The 16959-nt window shown below is 36.4% G+C and overlaps 1 protein-coding gene across 1 annotated transcript in view; it reads left to right on the forward strand.

The window, feature by feature from the left end:
• Positions 1 to 16959, forward strand: part of ST7L (suppression of tumorigenicity 7 like) — a 48045-nt gene that overhangs the window by 15267 nt on the left and 15819 nt on the right. Inside the window, exons 10-14 of the mRNA XM_081322182.1 lie at positions 1708 to 1780; positions 2977 to 3079; positions 10293 to 10443; positions 11841 to 11933; positions 16797 to 16936. Coding sequence (XP_081178308.1) covers positions 1708 to 1780; positions 2977 to 3079; positions 10293 to 10443; positions 11841 to 11933; positions 16797 to 16936 — 560 coding nt within the window. The remainder of the gene's footprint in view (positions 1 to 1707; positions 1781 to 2976; positions 3080 to 10292; positions 10444 to 11840; positions 11934 to 16796; positions 16937 to 16959) is intronic.

The following is a 16959-nucleotide window of genomic DNA, read 5'->3' on the forward strand; positions in this document are numbered from 1 at the left end:
GTTTTAAGCCTTCCGTTCCGCCATGAATCTTAATGGTCTTCCATTGTTAATTTTGGATGGGTTAACACTTCCTCAGACATGGTGCTTGATCTGGAATCTTTTTGCACTAGTGCCTTTAGCAGGTGGAAGCTGTGACCAGGTAGGCCTTTGCACAAATGTATCCTATGCTCCACTTGCATTCATTACTAGATTGGGAGACACTAGTCATGGTCACTCATACCCTAATCACCTGACAGTTGGGTTATTGCAGTGCCCACTACATGGGGTTACCCTTAAAAAGCATTCAGAACCTTTAGTTAGTCCGGAATGATGCAGCACATGCATTATTGGAGGGCCCATGTAAAACACTACTGCCAGATTATCTGTGCTGGGTCCCAGTATGCTTCTGAATTTAATTCAGAGTACAAGGGGTAAGGTCAATTGCATGACTGCAATGCAAAATATTTCTCTTTCGTACACTAAATCAGGGGTCTTCAAACTTGACCCTTTTATGACTTGTGGACCTCAACTCCCAGAATTCCTCAGTCTGCGTGCCTGGCTGAGGAATTGTGGGAGTTGAAGTCCACGAGCCATAAAAGGGCCAGGTTTGAAGACCTCTGCACTAAATCCAATAGAGTGGGGCATGTTTTGGGTTCCCTTGGTAAAATGCTATCACCTGGTGGCTTCTTGATTATAGTACCCGCTTTATGGCATAGCTTGTCCTATAGATTTGGAAGGCCCCAATCCTGAGGGGCTTTTGGAAAACCATGAAGAGTTGATTTACCCTAGGCACTGTTGTGGGGATGTCAGTGGAATTAACGGAGCCTGGTGTCCTGTAGAGGGACATGTTGATAAGGTGCTTTTTATAGTGGCCTCAACTTAATTTTTTAAATGATTGTGTTGTATATTATGTTTTATATTCTATTTATCGCTCAGAGTCTCATTGTGAGATATGTGGCTATATAAATTTGTAAAAGAAAGCAATCAATCTCCCCAGCACAAATCTAATATGTTCACTGAAATTCTACTTGGATGAATATACTAAATATAGAAATATTAGAATAGAATAGAGCTGGAAGGAACCTTGGAGGTCTTCTAGTCCAGCCCTCTGCTCAAGCAGGAGAACCTATACTATGTCATACAAGTGACTAGCCCCTCTTAAAAATCTCCAGTGATGGAACGCCCACAATTTCTGGGGGCAAGCTATTCCATTGGTTAATTGTCCTTACTGTCAGGAAGTTTTTCCTTAATTCCAGATTGCTTCTCTCTTTGATCGGTTTCCAACCATTGTTTCTTGTCCTGCCCTCTGGTGCTTTGAAGAATAATGTGACCCCCTCTTCTTTGTGGCAGCCCCTCAAATACTTGAATACTGCTATCATGTCTCCCCTATTTCTTCTTTTCTTTAGACTAGCCAAACCCGAGTTCTGCAGCCATTCTTCATATGTTTTAGTCTCCAGGCCTTTGATCATCTTAGTTGCTCTTCTCTGAATTTTTTCCAAACTCTCAACATTTTTTTGTGATATGGTGACCAAAATTGGCTGCAGTATTCCAGATGTGGTCTTACTAGGGTTTTATAAAGAAGTATATGATTGGTTTTTGTCTTTCAGATTTTAATATTATATATCTAATATATAGATAATTTCCTGTATAAATGGCTGTTTGGGGAAGGAATGATTCTGATATGTTTCTTACTTTAGGATCTAAAGACAACAATTTATTGTTTCATAGATATCAGCCTTCCAAAATCAGCAGCAATATGTTACACAGCAGCACTCTTAAAAGCGAGAGCAGTTTCAGATAGGTAAGTGAAATATTTGATAGGCATATTGATATACAGTAAAGCAATTATAACATGTTTTCATTGTTACATCCAATGAAAAGTCATGGCAGTTTTGCTTCCAAATTGATATAAAGGTTAAGATAAATCAAATTTCTTTTGTCCTCTTTTAAAAAAAGAGGACAAGTGATTGTTTCAAGTGGATAGGGTCGCGATGGGTCGGACACGACTTCGCAGCTAACAACAACAACTATATATGGCCACAACTGAATCCATCTGCCTATATATTGCATATATTCCAATAGGAGTAATTTGGATGTAATGACAAAGATTGGCTACGTTTAAAAAAAGAGGACAACATAGCCAATCTTTGTCATTACATCTTACTTTCCTACTAAATTATTCCTATTGGAATATATGCAATATATAGGCAGATGAATTCAGTTGTAGCCATATATAGTAGATACCCATAATATTCAGTTCTAAACAACCACTTAAAAACTTTTTTATGGGAAGTGACAAAGCTAATTACAAATATTTGCTTGTCTAATTTCTTATTTTGAGTTAGCAGTGGCTTTTGCCAGAGGTATACCATCTTATTCAAGTCAAGGATAACATATATCCTTTGAGTGAAATGCTGCAAACAACGTTCAAACGGGGATAAAACTTGGTTAACATAAAATTGATTTGCTTACATATAAATGTAAATAAAATGACTTAAATAGTTGATATAAATACTCTCCATATATTTAAAATTAAAATTCAGAAGAAAACTTTGGAGGACTTTGGAAGCTAGACCTAAAATTTTGTGTGCCATTTTGCTTTCTGTGGATATAGGTAGATGGTTGAGACTATGTAGAATAATTAAAAATTAAGTTTGATTTAGCTTTCCTGGCTAGTTCAGCTGTATATTCGATTTATTTAGTGTTTTGCCATAAATAGATAGAATTACAAAACATTAACCATACTTAATACACAGCAATGGCTGGTTTCTTGTAACATATTAAGCCAAACAATCTTTATTAGTATTTGTGGAATTTGTGAAGCAAGGAAAGTTTCATGTATCTGAGGTGCTTATACATTTTTATCTGACAAGTAGAAACAGTGCTTAGTTCTTTATTGGATTACAGTTTTCTGCTATAATGATATTTATATTACTAATTTGAACGTTTGCTTCTATCGTATTTTGTAATATAACAAACTTTGGAATGTTGCTGTAGGTTTTCTCCAGAAACTGCTTCTAGAAGGGGACTTAGCACAGCCGAAATTAATGCTGTAGAAGCAATACATAGAGCAGTAGAATTTAACCCTCATGTTCCAAAGGTAAGTATATCCCTAACCAGTCTTTGCCTCCCCCCACAGACAAGTGTTGATTAAATGCTGATAACATTTAACTAAGTTTGAAAGCTTAGTGAAATAAAACTTTTCACTGATCTTCTAAATACCAAAATAATTTGTGTGTTTTATAAATTTTAAAATCATTTCTCTACATAATATATTGAGCACGAAATATTATTAGGAAAATATTATGAATCTATAATGTAGTAAAAAAATCCCACAAATAAACAGCGGGAGAGTAACTGGATGCATATAGCATTAAATAGAATTTGAATAAATTTCATAGAAGTCATTCCCATCCAGATTATCCCAAATATCTGAGAATATTGTTATGAATTATGAAGCAAAGAGACAGTGTTTGTTGGATATCTGGAAAGGTTTATGCTTTTTTATTATCAGTCTGGCTAGTCGGCCTATGTAATTGAAGACTTTCTAAGCCTTTCTGCTAAGGAGAATTATAAGGGGATGATGTTTCAGATTTACCATCCAATCTTAATAACTCTTCAGACATGCCTGAGAGGAAGGTTTTAGTTAGGAATTTCTAACTTTAATTAGGAATTCCTTTGCATAGCCATGTATTCATTAACAATTAAAACGTTTTAGTTTTGAAATGATAGGAGGAGTGAATAGCTGTTAAGTAGTGAGAATAGCTTCCATTATATAGCAGCTGCTTCTCCAGCTTCAACGTTAGATTGCTTACACTATACCATAATAGTGCCAAGCAAAATAATCCAATCCTGTGTTCGTAGCTGTTCCTATTAACAGAGGGAAAGCTACTTATCTAATCAGAGATAAGCTGATAATAGATGGCAACTTGATAGTATAGGAAGTCCACTTCCAAACTACATCACTGTAGAAAAATATTGTCTTATCATGAGTCAATACTTAGTCAACTGAAGTTGAAGGCTAAATAATCATGAAAGCACTATCAAACTAAATGTGATTATGCCACTTATTGTGTGAATAGACAACTTTACAATAAAGCCCATTAAAATCACCAGATCAAATTTAGGATACAACATGGGCAAAAAGCATGAGGAAGAAGTAGAACCTCCACCTTAACACTCTCCAACATTGAAGGCTAATAAATTATCAAGAAAAGCCCATGTGCAGGCACAAACAGTATTTTCCTAGTGCTATATCCCAGTCTGAAATCAGACTGGAAAGGTTCTGAATAATCTGCTTCCTCTAGTAGAACAAAAATCATTAAATTCTGTTGACTCAAGCAAAGATTTCTTAGGGTTGGGAGGAACACCGCCCCTTTTGAAGCAGGTGAGGTAGCTCCTTCTCTCAAGAATGTATTTACCAGTGCATCAATCCCTCCCATCTTAGGAGTTGTTTATCCATCACTGACATGTCCAAAGGGTTCAAAAGAGTATTGAGCTAGAGCAGACATGTCAAACACAAGGCCCAGTGGCCAGATCCGACCCGCAAAGTGGTTTCATGTGGCCCGCAAAGCCATCCTGGAAACAGTGAGGGAATGGCCCCCACTGCCTTGGCCCTGGCCCAGAGACCCTCCTTCTGCCAGAGACCCTCAGATCTGTCCCACTCCTGCCCAGGCCCCCATAGGCACCCTTGATGCGAACGATGTAGAGCTGACCATGCCCACCCAGTAGGCCATATGCACTCTAGCCATGCCCACCCAGTAGGCCACGCCCACCCTGGCCATACCCACCCGGCCCCCTGAGGGCAACCGCAATGCTGATGCGGCCCTCAATGAAATTGAGTTTGACACCCCTGAGCTAGAGCTTAGATCCCAGTATAGTTAAGCTAGAATTTAAAAAAAAAACATTTGAAACTAATGCACTTGGCACCAGGCTATCTAAGGGTAAAAATGTTCTTTTAAAATATATATTTTCTTTTGGTCTGTTATTTTTTTGACTGAAAATTGCATCAGGCATTTTTCAATGGATTTTATTTTTAAAAAATATATATGCTACTATATGTTCATTTTTCTTATTATATAATGAATAGATCAGGAAAGAAAAAGGGGAAATTCACATATTTCTTTCAGCCTTTTTCTTTAGTTTTTTATGTCCCTGCTGCCCCTTGTAATTCCAAAGTAAGTCCATGAATACAGATTTCTTGTAGATAAGTGAGAATATGGGGAACATGCACAGATCTTTCACTGCCCATGTTGGTGAAATAGGGCTATGCCCATGAGTGAAAGACGAACACAGCATGCTTATGTTTCATAGAGTTATCTGCAGCCATGATGTCATGTGGCAGTAATTTGGTTTATATATAAATATGATCTTTGTACCAATATAAGAACCAAAATACAATTACTTTATTATTTACCTTTCCAAATATACTTTTTTAGTCATGTTCCCTACGACCATGGTATCTTGCTACGACGTCTTGAGGGTTTAGGAGTGGGAGGCACCGTTTTACGGTGGTTCTCCTACCTCTCGGGCCGTTCGCAGACGGTGTTGGCAGGGGGGCAGAGGTCAACCCCTAGGCCCCTTAGTTGTGGGGTGCCTCAGGGGTCGGTACTCTCGCCTCTCCTGTTCAACATCTATATGAAGCCGCTAGGTGAGATCATCCATGGCTTCGGGGTAAGGTATCATCAATATGCTGATGATACCCAGCTTTTCATCTCCACCCCGAACCAACCCAGTGATGCCCTCGATGTGATGTCCTGTTGCCTGGAAGCGGTACAGATTTGGATGGGGCTCAACCCGGCCAAGACTGAGTGGCTTTACGTACCGGCATCTCGTTTAGTCCAAGAGGTTCCATCTTTGGTTATGGGAGGAGAGATGTTACCTCCCGTTGATAGGGCACGCAATCTAGGCGTCCTCCTGGATTCACGACTCAGTTTTGAAGATCATATTGGAGTCGTGGCCAGGGGGGCATTTGCCCAGGTTCGCCTGGTACACCAGTTGCGCCCCTTTCTGGACCGAGATGCCCTACATACAGTCACCCACGCACTCGTTACCTCCCGTATAGATTACTGTAATGCTCTCTACATGGGGCTGCCCTTGAAGACCACCCGGAGGCTTCAGCTGGTGTAGAATGTGGCCGTGCGGGTAGTGATGGGAGCACCCCGATACTCCCATATTACACCCCTCCTGCGTGAGCTGCATTGGTTACCAGTTGTCCTCCGGGTGAGATTTAAGGTGCTGGTACTTACCTTTAAAGCCCTACATGGCTTAGGCCCGGGATACTTGCAGGACCATCTGCTGCCGGGAACGACTTCCCATCACCCAGTGCGCTCACACAGAGAGGGCCTCCTCAGGGTACCGTCGGCTAGACAATGTCGGCTGGCGACCCCCAGGGGGAGGGCCTTCTCTGTGGGAGCGCCAGCCCTATGGAACCAGCTCCCCCCTGAGCTTCGGATGGCCCCAGATCTCCGGTCCTTTCGCTGCGGCCTCAAAACACTCCTTTTTCCATCAGGCTGACCTGGACTGAGGGGGATTTTAATTATGTTTTTAATTTTTAACTTTAATTTTTAACTTATTTTAATTTTAATTTTAATTTATTCTACAGGGGCCATTAATTTAATTTTCTTTTAACTTCTCTATTATTGTATTTTATTGTTGTTAGCCGCCCTGAGTCCTTCGGGAGATAGGGCGGCATATAAGTCCCAAAAATAAATAAATAATAAATAAATAAATAAATAAATAAATAAATAATAAATAAATGAATAAATGGCTATTGTACAAATTATGCAGAAAAATCTACTCACAAAAATGCAAAACTGTACAAATTTCATGTTTTATTTATTTCCTGTCTCTATTATTTTTATAAATAACTCTAGGCAGCAAATATACATAGTACTCCTTCCTCTTCTTATTTTCTACCGCAATACTCCTGTAAGATCAGAGAGAGTAACTGGCTCAAGATCACCCAGCTGTATTAGGAGAAATGTGCATGAAGATAAAACAAAATTTAAGTGACCTTCACTGGTGAATAAATGATGCCATAAAATATTTCTGCAAATTGGCTATTTGTTAGTGCAATGGTACAGTATTGATAAAGGAATTTTGGGATATGTAACTCCTTAAATGTGTGAAAAATTTATCAGTAACTCTTCTGAAAGCAGAATTAGTGCTAATATAGAGACATTTGCTGATCTGACTTATGTAATGGTCATATTTTCATGCAGAAAAACAAGGCACTATAAATATTAACATCAATAATAATATTACCATTTACAATCAAACTCATTTTAACAGACCTAGTGCTAAGTCAGAATTTAACTTGAAAAGCACCCTATTTCAAAAGTGCTTCAAATTTAGTAATTAAACAAAAACCTGTGTTAGTTTCTTCAGCTTTTGTAACATACATTTATTATTTCTTAATCCATTTACCAACTAAGATGGTTTTTATTTTTTTATAAAATTTCATAAAAAGGTGTGTATAAAATAGTGTATAAAAAGGTGAAAAGGTTGGAGCTGTAGTAGGTTAGATGGGTGGGAAATTTGTAATGGAAGGTTGTGATATGTGCACACAGAAAAGTGGAAGTTTACCATTCATTTCTTTGGGCTGTACTTTTTGTGACCTCTGTCACTTCTTACTATTATGAGATTAGTCAAAGACAGGTAGGTGCTGCCATCTAGCTGGGCAAGACTAACTTACTTTCAAGTCATAGTTCTGCAGCTGTATTTATAGTCATGCCGGCCACATGACCACGGAGATGTCCTCGGACAAGCGCTGGCTCTTCGGCTTTGAAACGGGGATGAGCACCGGCCCCTAGAGTCGGAAACGACTAGCACGCATGTGCGGGGGAACCTTTACCTTTACCTTTTATCTGTGTTAATGATGTGTTATTAATACTATTAAATAGGTAATAAAATTTATAGCAGTTCATTTTTAAGTTATCAGTCACAGGCTACAATTTATCTTTAAGCAATTAGCAAACTTCCAAACTCTTAAAGAAACCCTGAAGTTATGATAGCATACTTTTGTTGCAAATTCTGCAACAGACACAAGAAAATCTTGAATGATTTGTATATATGATTACACTTACAAGTGGGCAAATAATTGTAAATCCCAGTAACCATAATTTTTCACAACCATTATGAAAAAGCTATCATTGGCAGTTACATGGTTATCCCAGCATGTAAAGCAAAGGATTCTATCCTCTGTATAAGGGAATTATAAAAATATTTTATATAAGTACATTATTCTTAATTATTTTTGTTACAATGAACATACTTGGAATATTTAGATTTATTTTAATATATAGAAGTATAACAGATTAAAGCCTGTCTGTAAAATTTGTACTGCCCAATGGAAAAAAAAGAGAAATGTTATGCCCAATTCATCTTTTCCTAAATAAATGTGTATACAGTAATTGGAACTTCAAATAGCCATGGCTGATCATTGATAATATATTACCCATGTAGCCTTAGTAATAGAAGGATGGCTTATCCCTAGATTTAATTTTGATAATCAGGGTGTCCAAATGGTTGTTTCCTTGAAGGTTTGACTTTATTCATCTAGTCTTCTCTTTCCTTGAATATGCATTGGGAGAGCTAATTGCTGTAAGGATTTTCTGCTCCCTTGCATGACTGATCAAAAGCACAGCAAATACATTTCAGGCAGTCTCATTTTTTCTAGCCTCTGCCTGTAGGATGGAAGACTGGGAGGTATTATCATTATCCAAGAATTACAGTAGGTGTCTGTCCTATTGTTTCAGGACTACTGTGTCTATGAGGAGTTTAATATGTTTTATGTACTTCTCACTGGCATCACATATCAAGAAAACCAGCATGTCATAGTAATAATTTTATATTCATACCTAGTAAATCTTTTCAGATTTCAGTTGTATTATTATGAGTTATATGTCAAGGGGCTGTGGAAAATAACATATCAGAGTTTTTAGACCCACTGTTATCTTTGATTAAAAGATTATTTTAATTAAAGGTAACTGGGTCTAAAAACTATAAACAAATACCAAGCTAATAATTTCATGGACTAAAAACAATTATGACAGAGACTGTATATTTGAAGCCACTTTCACATTATGACAATGTGTGAATGATTCCTTACTGGTTTAAAAAAATAATCAAGTAGAATTAAATAGGATTAGTTAAGAGTATTTCCCTCCAGTAAATTGACTCAAGCACTAAGAGAAGAATCAGTCAGGCAGTAAATGCATTTGGTTTGACCATCACAGCTTTGGCTACATTCCTTCAAGAACCAGAATGGAGAAAGTTAAATTCTGTAAACTCGATAATTAAATAATCGCATTGTTTGTGGTATCTGCAAGCAATAACTTGACTATGTTCTTAAGAGTTTTGTGGCAAGTCAGCAGAAATATTGTGCATAATCAAATATTGTACCTAATACTTCATATTATTAAATATGAAATTGATTTAACTATTAATAAATAGAATGGGCTAGTCCATAAATTGTAGATATTAGTTAATTGAATGGTTACAAATATTTGGACTTTCCTCAAGGACATATTTCACATTTATAAAATATTTTCAGGGCATGACTGTAGTTTTTGATGAAAAGAATCCAAAATAATGCTGGAAGGAGATAGTTATTAGTTTACAAGTGAATTCTATAGTTATTAGTGTCATTTACAAGTGAATTCTAAGTATTTGGAAATAATTTATTATATGCAGTTATCTTCCATTCTGCTTCAGGTTTAGAACCAACAATGAACTCAGTAAGAAAGTATCTTCAGTTGCAATACTAGGAAAGGAGGAAGGACATTGCAGCAAAACCATCACTTTTTAAATTTGCTGCTTTTTTCAACATAGGAATTAGAGACGTTAATTTGAAACCTACTTGGAAATGGATAACTCCAACTAAAATGAGCAAGCACTATACTTTTGTAATCGTCTCTAACAATTGCATTACACCCCTAGTAAACTGCTTGAGCCGCTATCCTACTTTGTACACAAATCATTGTTTTATCAGAATTTTACCAGGATAATATTTTTGGAGGCACGTAATATAAATCTTTATCAGACTTTTGCACAAAGCAGTTTGTGCAAAACAATGCTGTTTTCAAATAAAATATCCACATTAAATTGATTTGATCTTTCCTACTGTCAAAGATTCACAAAAATGCCTTTTTAAATTTGAATTTGCCAAATAATTCACATTTTCTTACAATTATTGCTTTCTCTTACTCATGTACAAATCAAGATTAAACTAAATTAAAAATACTTACAAAGAAAACACTTAAGTGTTATGTTCTGTATAGTTTCTCATCACTTCTCATTTTTTCTTCCAGTACTTGCTAGAAATGAAAAGCTTAATTTTGCCTCCTGAGCACATTCTGAAGCGTGGGGACAGTGAAGCAGTAGCCTACGCATTTTTCCATCTTCAGCACTGGAAACGAATAGAAGGGGCCCTTAACTTGCTGCACTGCACATGGGAAGGCAGTAAGTATTCTTCTGTCAGTAGTACGAACTTATTTTTTTTACTAGTTTAACACAATACAATAACTTAATACAATAAAGTGTACTCTGACACATTATAGCAGGATCTTTGAATGGATCAATTTGTTTTAATGGTGGTAGACTACACTTTAAAGCCATAATCTGTTGGTGGCTTATAGTAAATGACAGCTTGATAGTAAATTAGAGTTTGCATTACAAACCTTAGTCGGAATTGATGTCAGCTTTAGAAGTTTTTTTCCCCTAAGGAAAATAATGTCTCTTCACTCACCATATTTCTCTTTTGAACAGATACTTATTAGTCTGCTTTTCCACATTTCTATTTTCAAAGCTTCTAAATAAAATGCATTTAAATAAAATGACATTTTTAAACTCCCCAAATTTCATTGAATGTAATCTTTTTTTTAATGGGAAACTAAATTCAAACTTATTTTCATTGTAGACTTGTTGGAAATCTAGAAAAAGATGGATTATAAGAAATCTTAGAAATCTTAGATCACAAGCAGCCATGTTTGATAATATATTTTTGACTACATCTTATTGTTTTCAGAACACTTAGAGGAAAATGCTGATTTCTGGAGATGATTATTTTTGTAAATAAACTGTGTAGAATAGAATCAGAAACTTAATTTTAACATTATTTCACTAACAATTTCCAGACAGTCTTTGAAATTCTCACTTTTAAATTGTGGCAAAATCTAGTATGTAGAAACACAGAAATCATTTTTTACCATCCCACTGTGGCATACTTTTTCAAAATAGTTGCATAGCAAGTTATTGCTGTGTTTATACCATGTCATCCAACAAAGCTTTTCTAAGTGGAATAGAGTGCTTAATTCATCATTAGGCTATATAGAAGGCAAAGCCTCTGTATCAGGGGTGTCAAACTGCCGGCCCGCGGGCCGGAGCATCACGGAGAAACCGTGCCCATCCCATTTTCGGCAATGGGAAAAAGTTCTGATACGTCACGTGATGTCGCGAGTTTGACGTGCCTGCTGTATATCAAAGTAACACAATATAGTTTGTAAGGTATTTTGAGGCTTCCTCCCCCACTTGCATGTCACTGTGAAGGCAGGTGTTGAAATCAAAGAGGTCAGAAGCATCTTGATTGCAGGTTTGTTCAAGAAAACCTAAGCATGTTTTCCTGTTATATCTATTTTGAAACCCTCATTTGTGTTTTTATGGCTGCTAGTCAAATCTCACTGTATTTTATATTGGGATTATTTTCAAAATTCTCATGGACAAGTTTCTTATCCTTGTAACCTTTTTACAGACTTTACACTGAGAAAAAACTTTACCAAGGTCCTATATATGAATTTGTAGAAATTATAAAGCAGTTTTCCATGATCTGATGCCAATCATTATTTTTACCTCTTTTTCAGCATTTAGAATGATTCCATATCCATTAGAAAAGGGACATCTATTTTATCCCTATCCCAGTTGCACAGAGACAGCAGACAGAGAGTTATTACCAAGTAAGTGGTTTTTTTCATACATTTTTTCTTTATCTAAGGTGTAGCATTTGTATACTGTATTTCTATGCAAACACATTCAATTCAAGGTTTAAATATTGTTAGTTTTAAATGTGACTGAGGAAGGATAGCATTGATCTGCTATAGTATAATCTTTCTTTATGTTGAATTTGCAATCTGCAGCTCCCTTTCTACATTTTCTATATTGAAAATTTTACTTTATAAAGTATGGTGTGGAACCTTAGTTCCTTAAGCTGTTCTTGGTCTTCTGACTTCCATTAGCAATGGCTTGAATAATCAGTCATCAGAAAAGTTAGAATTGTATACTAATAGCATTTGGAGTCCAACAACTTGTAAAATAATACATGAGAGTAACTTGCAATATTCCTTTATTTCCAAGATGTAAGAGTAATATGCGATAAATGTTCTGCATATTTGAAGTCCTCTTTTTGTTTCAGCTGAACAGAATAAAAGAACTCTCCTTTGATATATTCTTGATTGATAGCTTAGTTCAAGGGAATTACATTATGTATTGCTTGTTTTCATATCCTTGGATCAGAACAAGCATTTATTGAACAAAGTTTTCAAACTATAGGAATTGCAAATTTATCAGTGATCTTGTGGGTTTGATTATTTTAAAGCAGACATGTCAAACAACAAGGTCTGCGGGTCGGATACAGCCCATGATTGACTGTTTGGCATGGAGACAGTGGGTGAGTTGCCCTCGCTGCCCTGGCCCCGACCCACCCAGCCTGGCGGCCCACAAGGCACACACACAGGAGGTGGTGAGCGTGCAGAGGCCAACGGTGTCCGGCAGCAGGGGCTGCGTAGCCCGCTGTGAATCCTGGGCCAGCCGTACAGTGGCAGTGCTGCAGTGGCAGCACGTGGAGTCGGAGCATGTGATGCAGACCACCGGACACGCCTACTCCATCCCATCTCTTTTTGGTTGGAGAGCACGTCGCCACTGGTCATCTCAGCCCTCTCACAGGTCTTGCCCTTGGCCCGCGGGTGGAAAACATTCCCCTCGCTCACCTCAGTAGTTGCCAGCTACTCACGGAGTTCCATTAGGCTGCTGCCCAGAGCTGTAAGCCTGCCCAGCACGAAGGACGTGAAGCGGTCAGCTAGGAAGCCCCGACTAGAGCACGCCCAGGGCCAGCAGGCAAAAGGCCACCCCGAGTGGGGAAAGCTAGATCTCCATCAGCACTATGGCTGCCCAGGCCTAGCAGAGATGGGAAGGCAGGCAATCCTGACTGGGACTGGGTGCCATGGCACTGATGGGTGATGGCTTTTCTTGCTTGGGGTGGCCTTTTCTTTGCTGGGCTTGGGCATGCTCTACCTGGAACTGGGTTAATAGCAAGGCATTTTCAGTTAGCATTTGTTGCTTCTACTGACAATCTAAACACACATGAATAGTATAGAATGATATACAAAGATTCCATCTCCATTTTTTGAGAGGCAAGAAGGAAATAAAAAGTAATAACTAAAAGAGTTGGAGGTAGGAGTTAATAAAAAATAAAATTAAACTAAAATTAATCTGTTAAATACCAACATAGCTCATTATACCTTTATCATTTCAAACCATCCTTGATTTCAACATGCTGCTGCTTATATTGCCTTTCCCTCCTTAAATTCTTATATTTTTCTTTCAGAAGACCTTGCTAACTCCATCCAGCTATGACTTTCTTTGTCCTTTCCTCTCTATTACACAGAGAGAGAGAGAGAGAGAGAGAGAGAGAGAGAGATTGCAATTCATTCCTCTCTCTCTCTCTCTCTCTCTCTCTCTCTCTCTCTCTCTCTCTCTCTCTCTCTCTCTCTCTCTCTCTGTATTCCTTCTTGTGACCATGCCATCTCAGCATACTTATTTTGTATAAGTCAGTCACTTTTGTATGCACATTCATTGATTGCCTATTTCTTGTTCTTTTTTGTTTTACTGCATCCATTTCTTTAGCAACCCCTTCTCACTTATTTCAACTTATTTCTATGTTTTTCTGACATTTCCAACTCTCTTTTTCATATACTTTACTTCAAGCACAAAGATCACTGGACCTTTTCTTGTTTTTAGAAGATTCCACATTTTCAACAATTATGTTAAAATATGTCTCTTCAAATTCAGTTCTTTATTCCTTTATACCAGGGGTGTCAAACTTTTGGCCCACGGGCTGGATGCATCACCAGGAAACTGCGACCACCCTATTGCTGGCAATGGGGAAAAAGCTCCAATACGTTGCGCGACATCACATGATGTCGCGAGTTTGACTTGTCTGCTTTATACCATATGCACCTATGAAGTCCATTGGCTAAACTTATTCCTTCTATAATTAGTGTTCTGTATCCACCATAGACAATTTACTCAGTAATATAATTTAAGGTTATGTAAGTCCATGTCTTTCTTTTGAGTCTTACAATATTTTGAATCTTACAAGCAATACATAATGTACTATCCTGGAACTAAGCAAACAATGAGGAATGTATGAAAGGAAGAAATGGAACCATGAATAGTAGATATTGACTCCACTCCTCACAGTTTTGTCAACTATAGATTTTACATAATCCTTTTTAATCACATAAAAATTAGACGGTTACCCTCTTTATACAAATACTATATGCAGTATTTCATGCCAACTATAGTGCCATTATACTGTTCAGTTAAGTAGTCCTTGACTAATGACCCCAATTGGGATCAGAATTTCCATTGCTAGGCAAGTTAGTTGATAATGGATTTGAAGATAATATCCTTAAAAAGTTCTTACATATAATTCCTAAAATGCATATGTCTAACATTCCAGATAATTTAAAAACTCCTTTTAAATGAATGCTGTTCATTTAAGTATTTGCATAATAATGGCTTCAAATGTTATATTGTTTGTTTGCAGCACTGGTTCTATTCCAGTTTATCATAAACATGAATTTAAACCCTTGCTAGGTTTGTAAAGATTGACTGATGGTGTTAGGCAGTCTGAAAATATGTTACTAATTTTTCTGTTGCCAGGTATAAAGTTTTCACATAATGTAAAGCATTATAAAGCATTGTTTCATAGTAGTTGGTGTTGAAGTTCTATGAAATGGTAACTTAGGCAGTCTTGTTTTTTTAAATAAAGTATAAGGAATGCTTATAACTAAAGCCAAGGAACACATCTGCCATAGATAGATGTTATTTGGTAAAGATTAAATCTTAAAAAGCTGTACTTAAAAATTAATTAAAATGTTCCCCAGACTGCTTTAAATTACTCATTTCTCACTCATGCAGGATATTGCACAAGGAATACTTTGGCTAGTGGATAATTCTAAGTAAGCTTCCATTACAATTATACTCCTATGCATGCAGACATTTCAACACAGTAACTCATGCATTCCTGCTCATTTTATTTATGATCAGCTTTGTATTTAAACATAATATGTTTCAATGCCAAGATTAAATGTCAGGGAGTTTTCAGATTAATGATCTACTCATGCGCGCGCACACACACACACACACACACACACACACACACAAAAACCCCAGAGACACACAAAGACCATATTCAACAGGCACCAGCTCTGCTCCCTTTAGGAAAGCTATTAAGTCCACTTGAATTGGAATATCTTTTTGGCTGTTTTGTTACGTTGTTTGAGCATTTTATATTTTGTATTCATATTTTGTATGTTTTATATTTTGTATTGACATATTGTACGTATTTAATGTTATGGGGGATAGTGGTTCTTTGGTTTATTGTTTGATTTTTATGCTATATGCTTAGGGTCACATTGTTTGAGTTAGATACCCTTATAAATTTCATAAACAAACAAATAGATGGACTGTTGCCGAACAAAACTTCTATTTTGTAGTCTCTTCTTCTCAAAGGTAGATGATTACCAATGCAAGAGTCTGCTCAATGGAGCTACAATGCATTATAAAATTAGATCAGACTGACAGAGCAGTTTTATGTTACTTGCAGTAGCCTATTCATTTTTTAATAAACAGTATTATATTAATTAAAAATGTAATATTAGTACTGCTTACATTTTTACCTGAAAAAGAAAGATTCTTTTTTTAAAAAAATGTATTGGAAATCTCTATTTGGATAGAATAATATAAGATACAAAATTATTGTTAGTTTAAAGTAGAGAGACTTAAAAAAGAAGTTCAGAAATTTATACTGACTTCCATCTGTAATAATATAAAAGAAAAACCTGGTGATTTTTAAATCACTTTTGAACTGAAGATCTCGGAACAACATATATAAATAAAATAAAGTATAATTGTGACATTAAAACCCAATTTTAACATCCAGTTACTGTATTAAATTCAACTTTAATAATAAACATTAAATGAATTGCAATGCAATTAGAGTTTAAAGCTATAAAAATAAAATAAAAATCAGTATTAAAAATAAGAAAATAAATGAAGGATAGGTATTATTTATAACATGATATTATTACCGTATAACTGTTTTTTCTAACTCAGTAGATAGCTGCAGTGACACAATATATAGTCATAGCAATTGAAATATTTTACAAATATTTAAACTGCCCTGGCATGTTCTTCATGTGTAATTTAGAAAAGGTTTAGGAAAGGTAGAAAAGATACTCACAACCTTTTTTTTAGAGCCCTCTTTCAGCTTGTTGACTTTATGCAGTTTGACTGATAAAATTTATTCCTGCTCTTAACCAACCCCTTTAGAAATCTTTATTTAGACCAAACCTTACCAACAATGGTTGGTCTTTAATTCCTATGTTTATTTAAAATGAAATTTAAGAATACAATTATACTTGTCGTTATAGTAGAAAAGGCTCCAGTATGATTTAGCGAAAAAAATATGGTAACATAAAATCATTTTAAATTTCTAATTCATCAAATAATTGGTTTTCTTTATTTATTTATTTCAGCATTTCATGATGTATCTGTGTATCCCCAGAAAGATCTTCCTTTTTTCATCCATTTTACAGCAGGGCTGTGTTCTTTCACAGCAATGTTAGCCCTCCTCACACATCAGTTTCCTGAACTCATGGTCATTTTTGCTAAAGCTGTAAGTATTGTCTCTACTCCAGG

The sequence above is a fragment of the Vipera berus genome (genome assembly GCF_964194415.1).
Source record: "Vipera berus genome assembly, chromosome: 3".
Classification (NCBI taxonomy): domain Eukaryota; kingdom Metazoa; phylum Chordata; class Lepidosauria; order Squamata; family Viperidae; genus Vipera; species Vipera berus.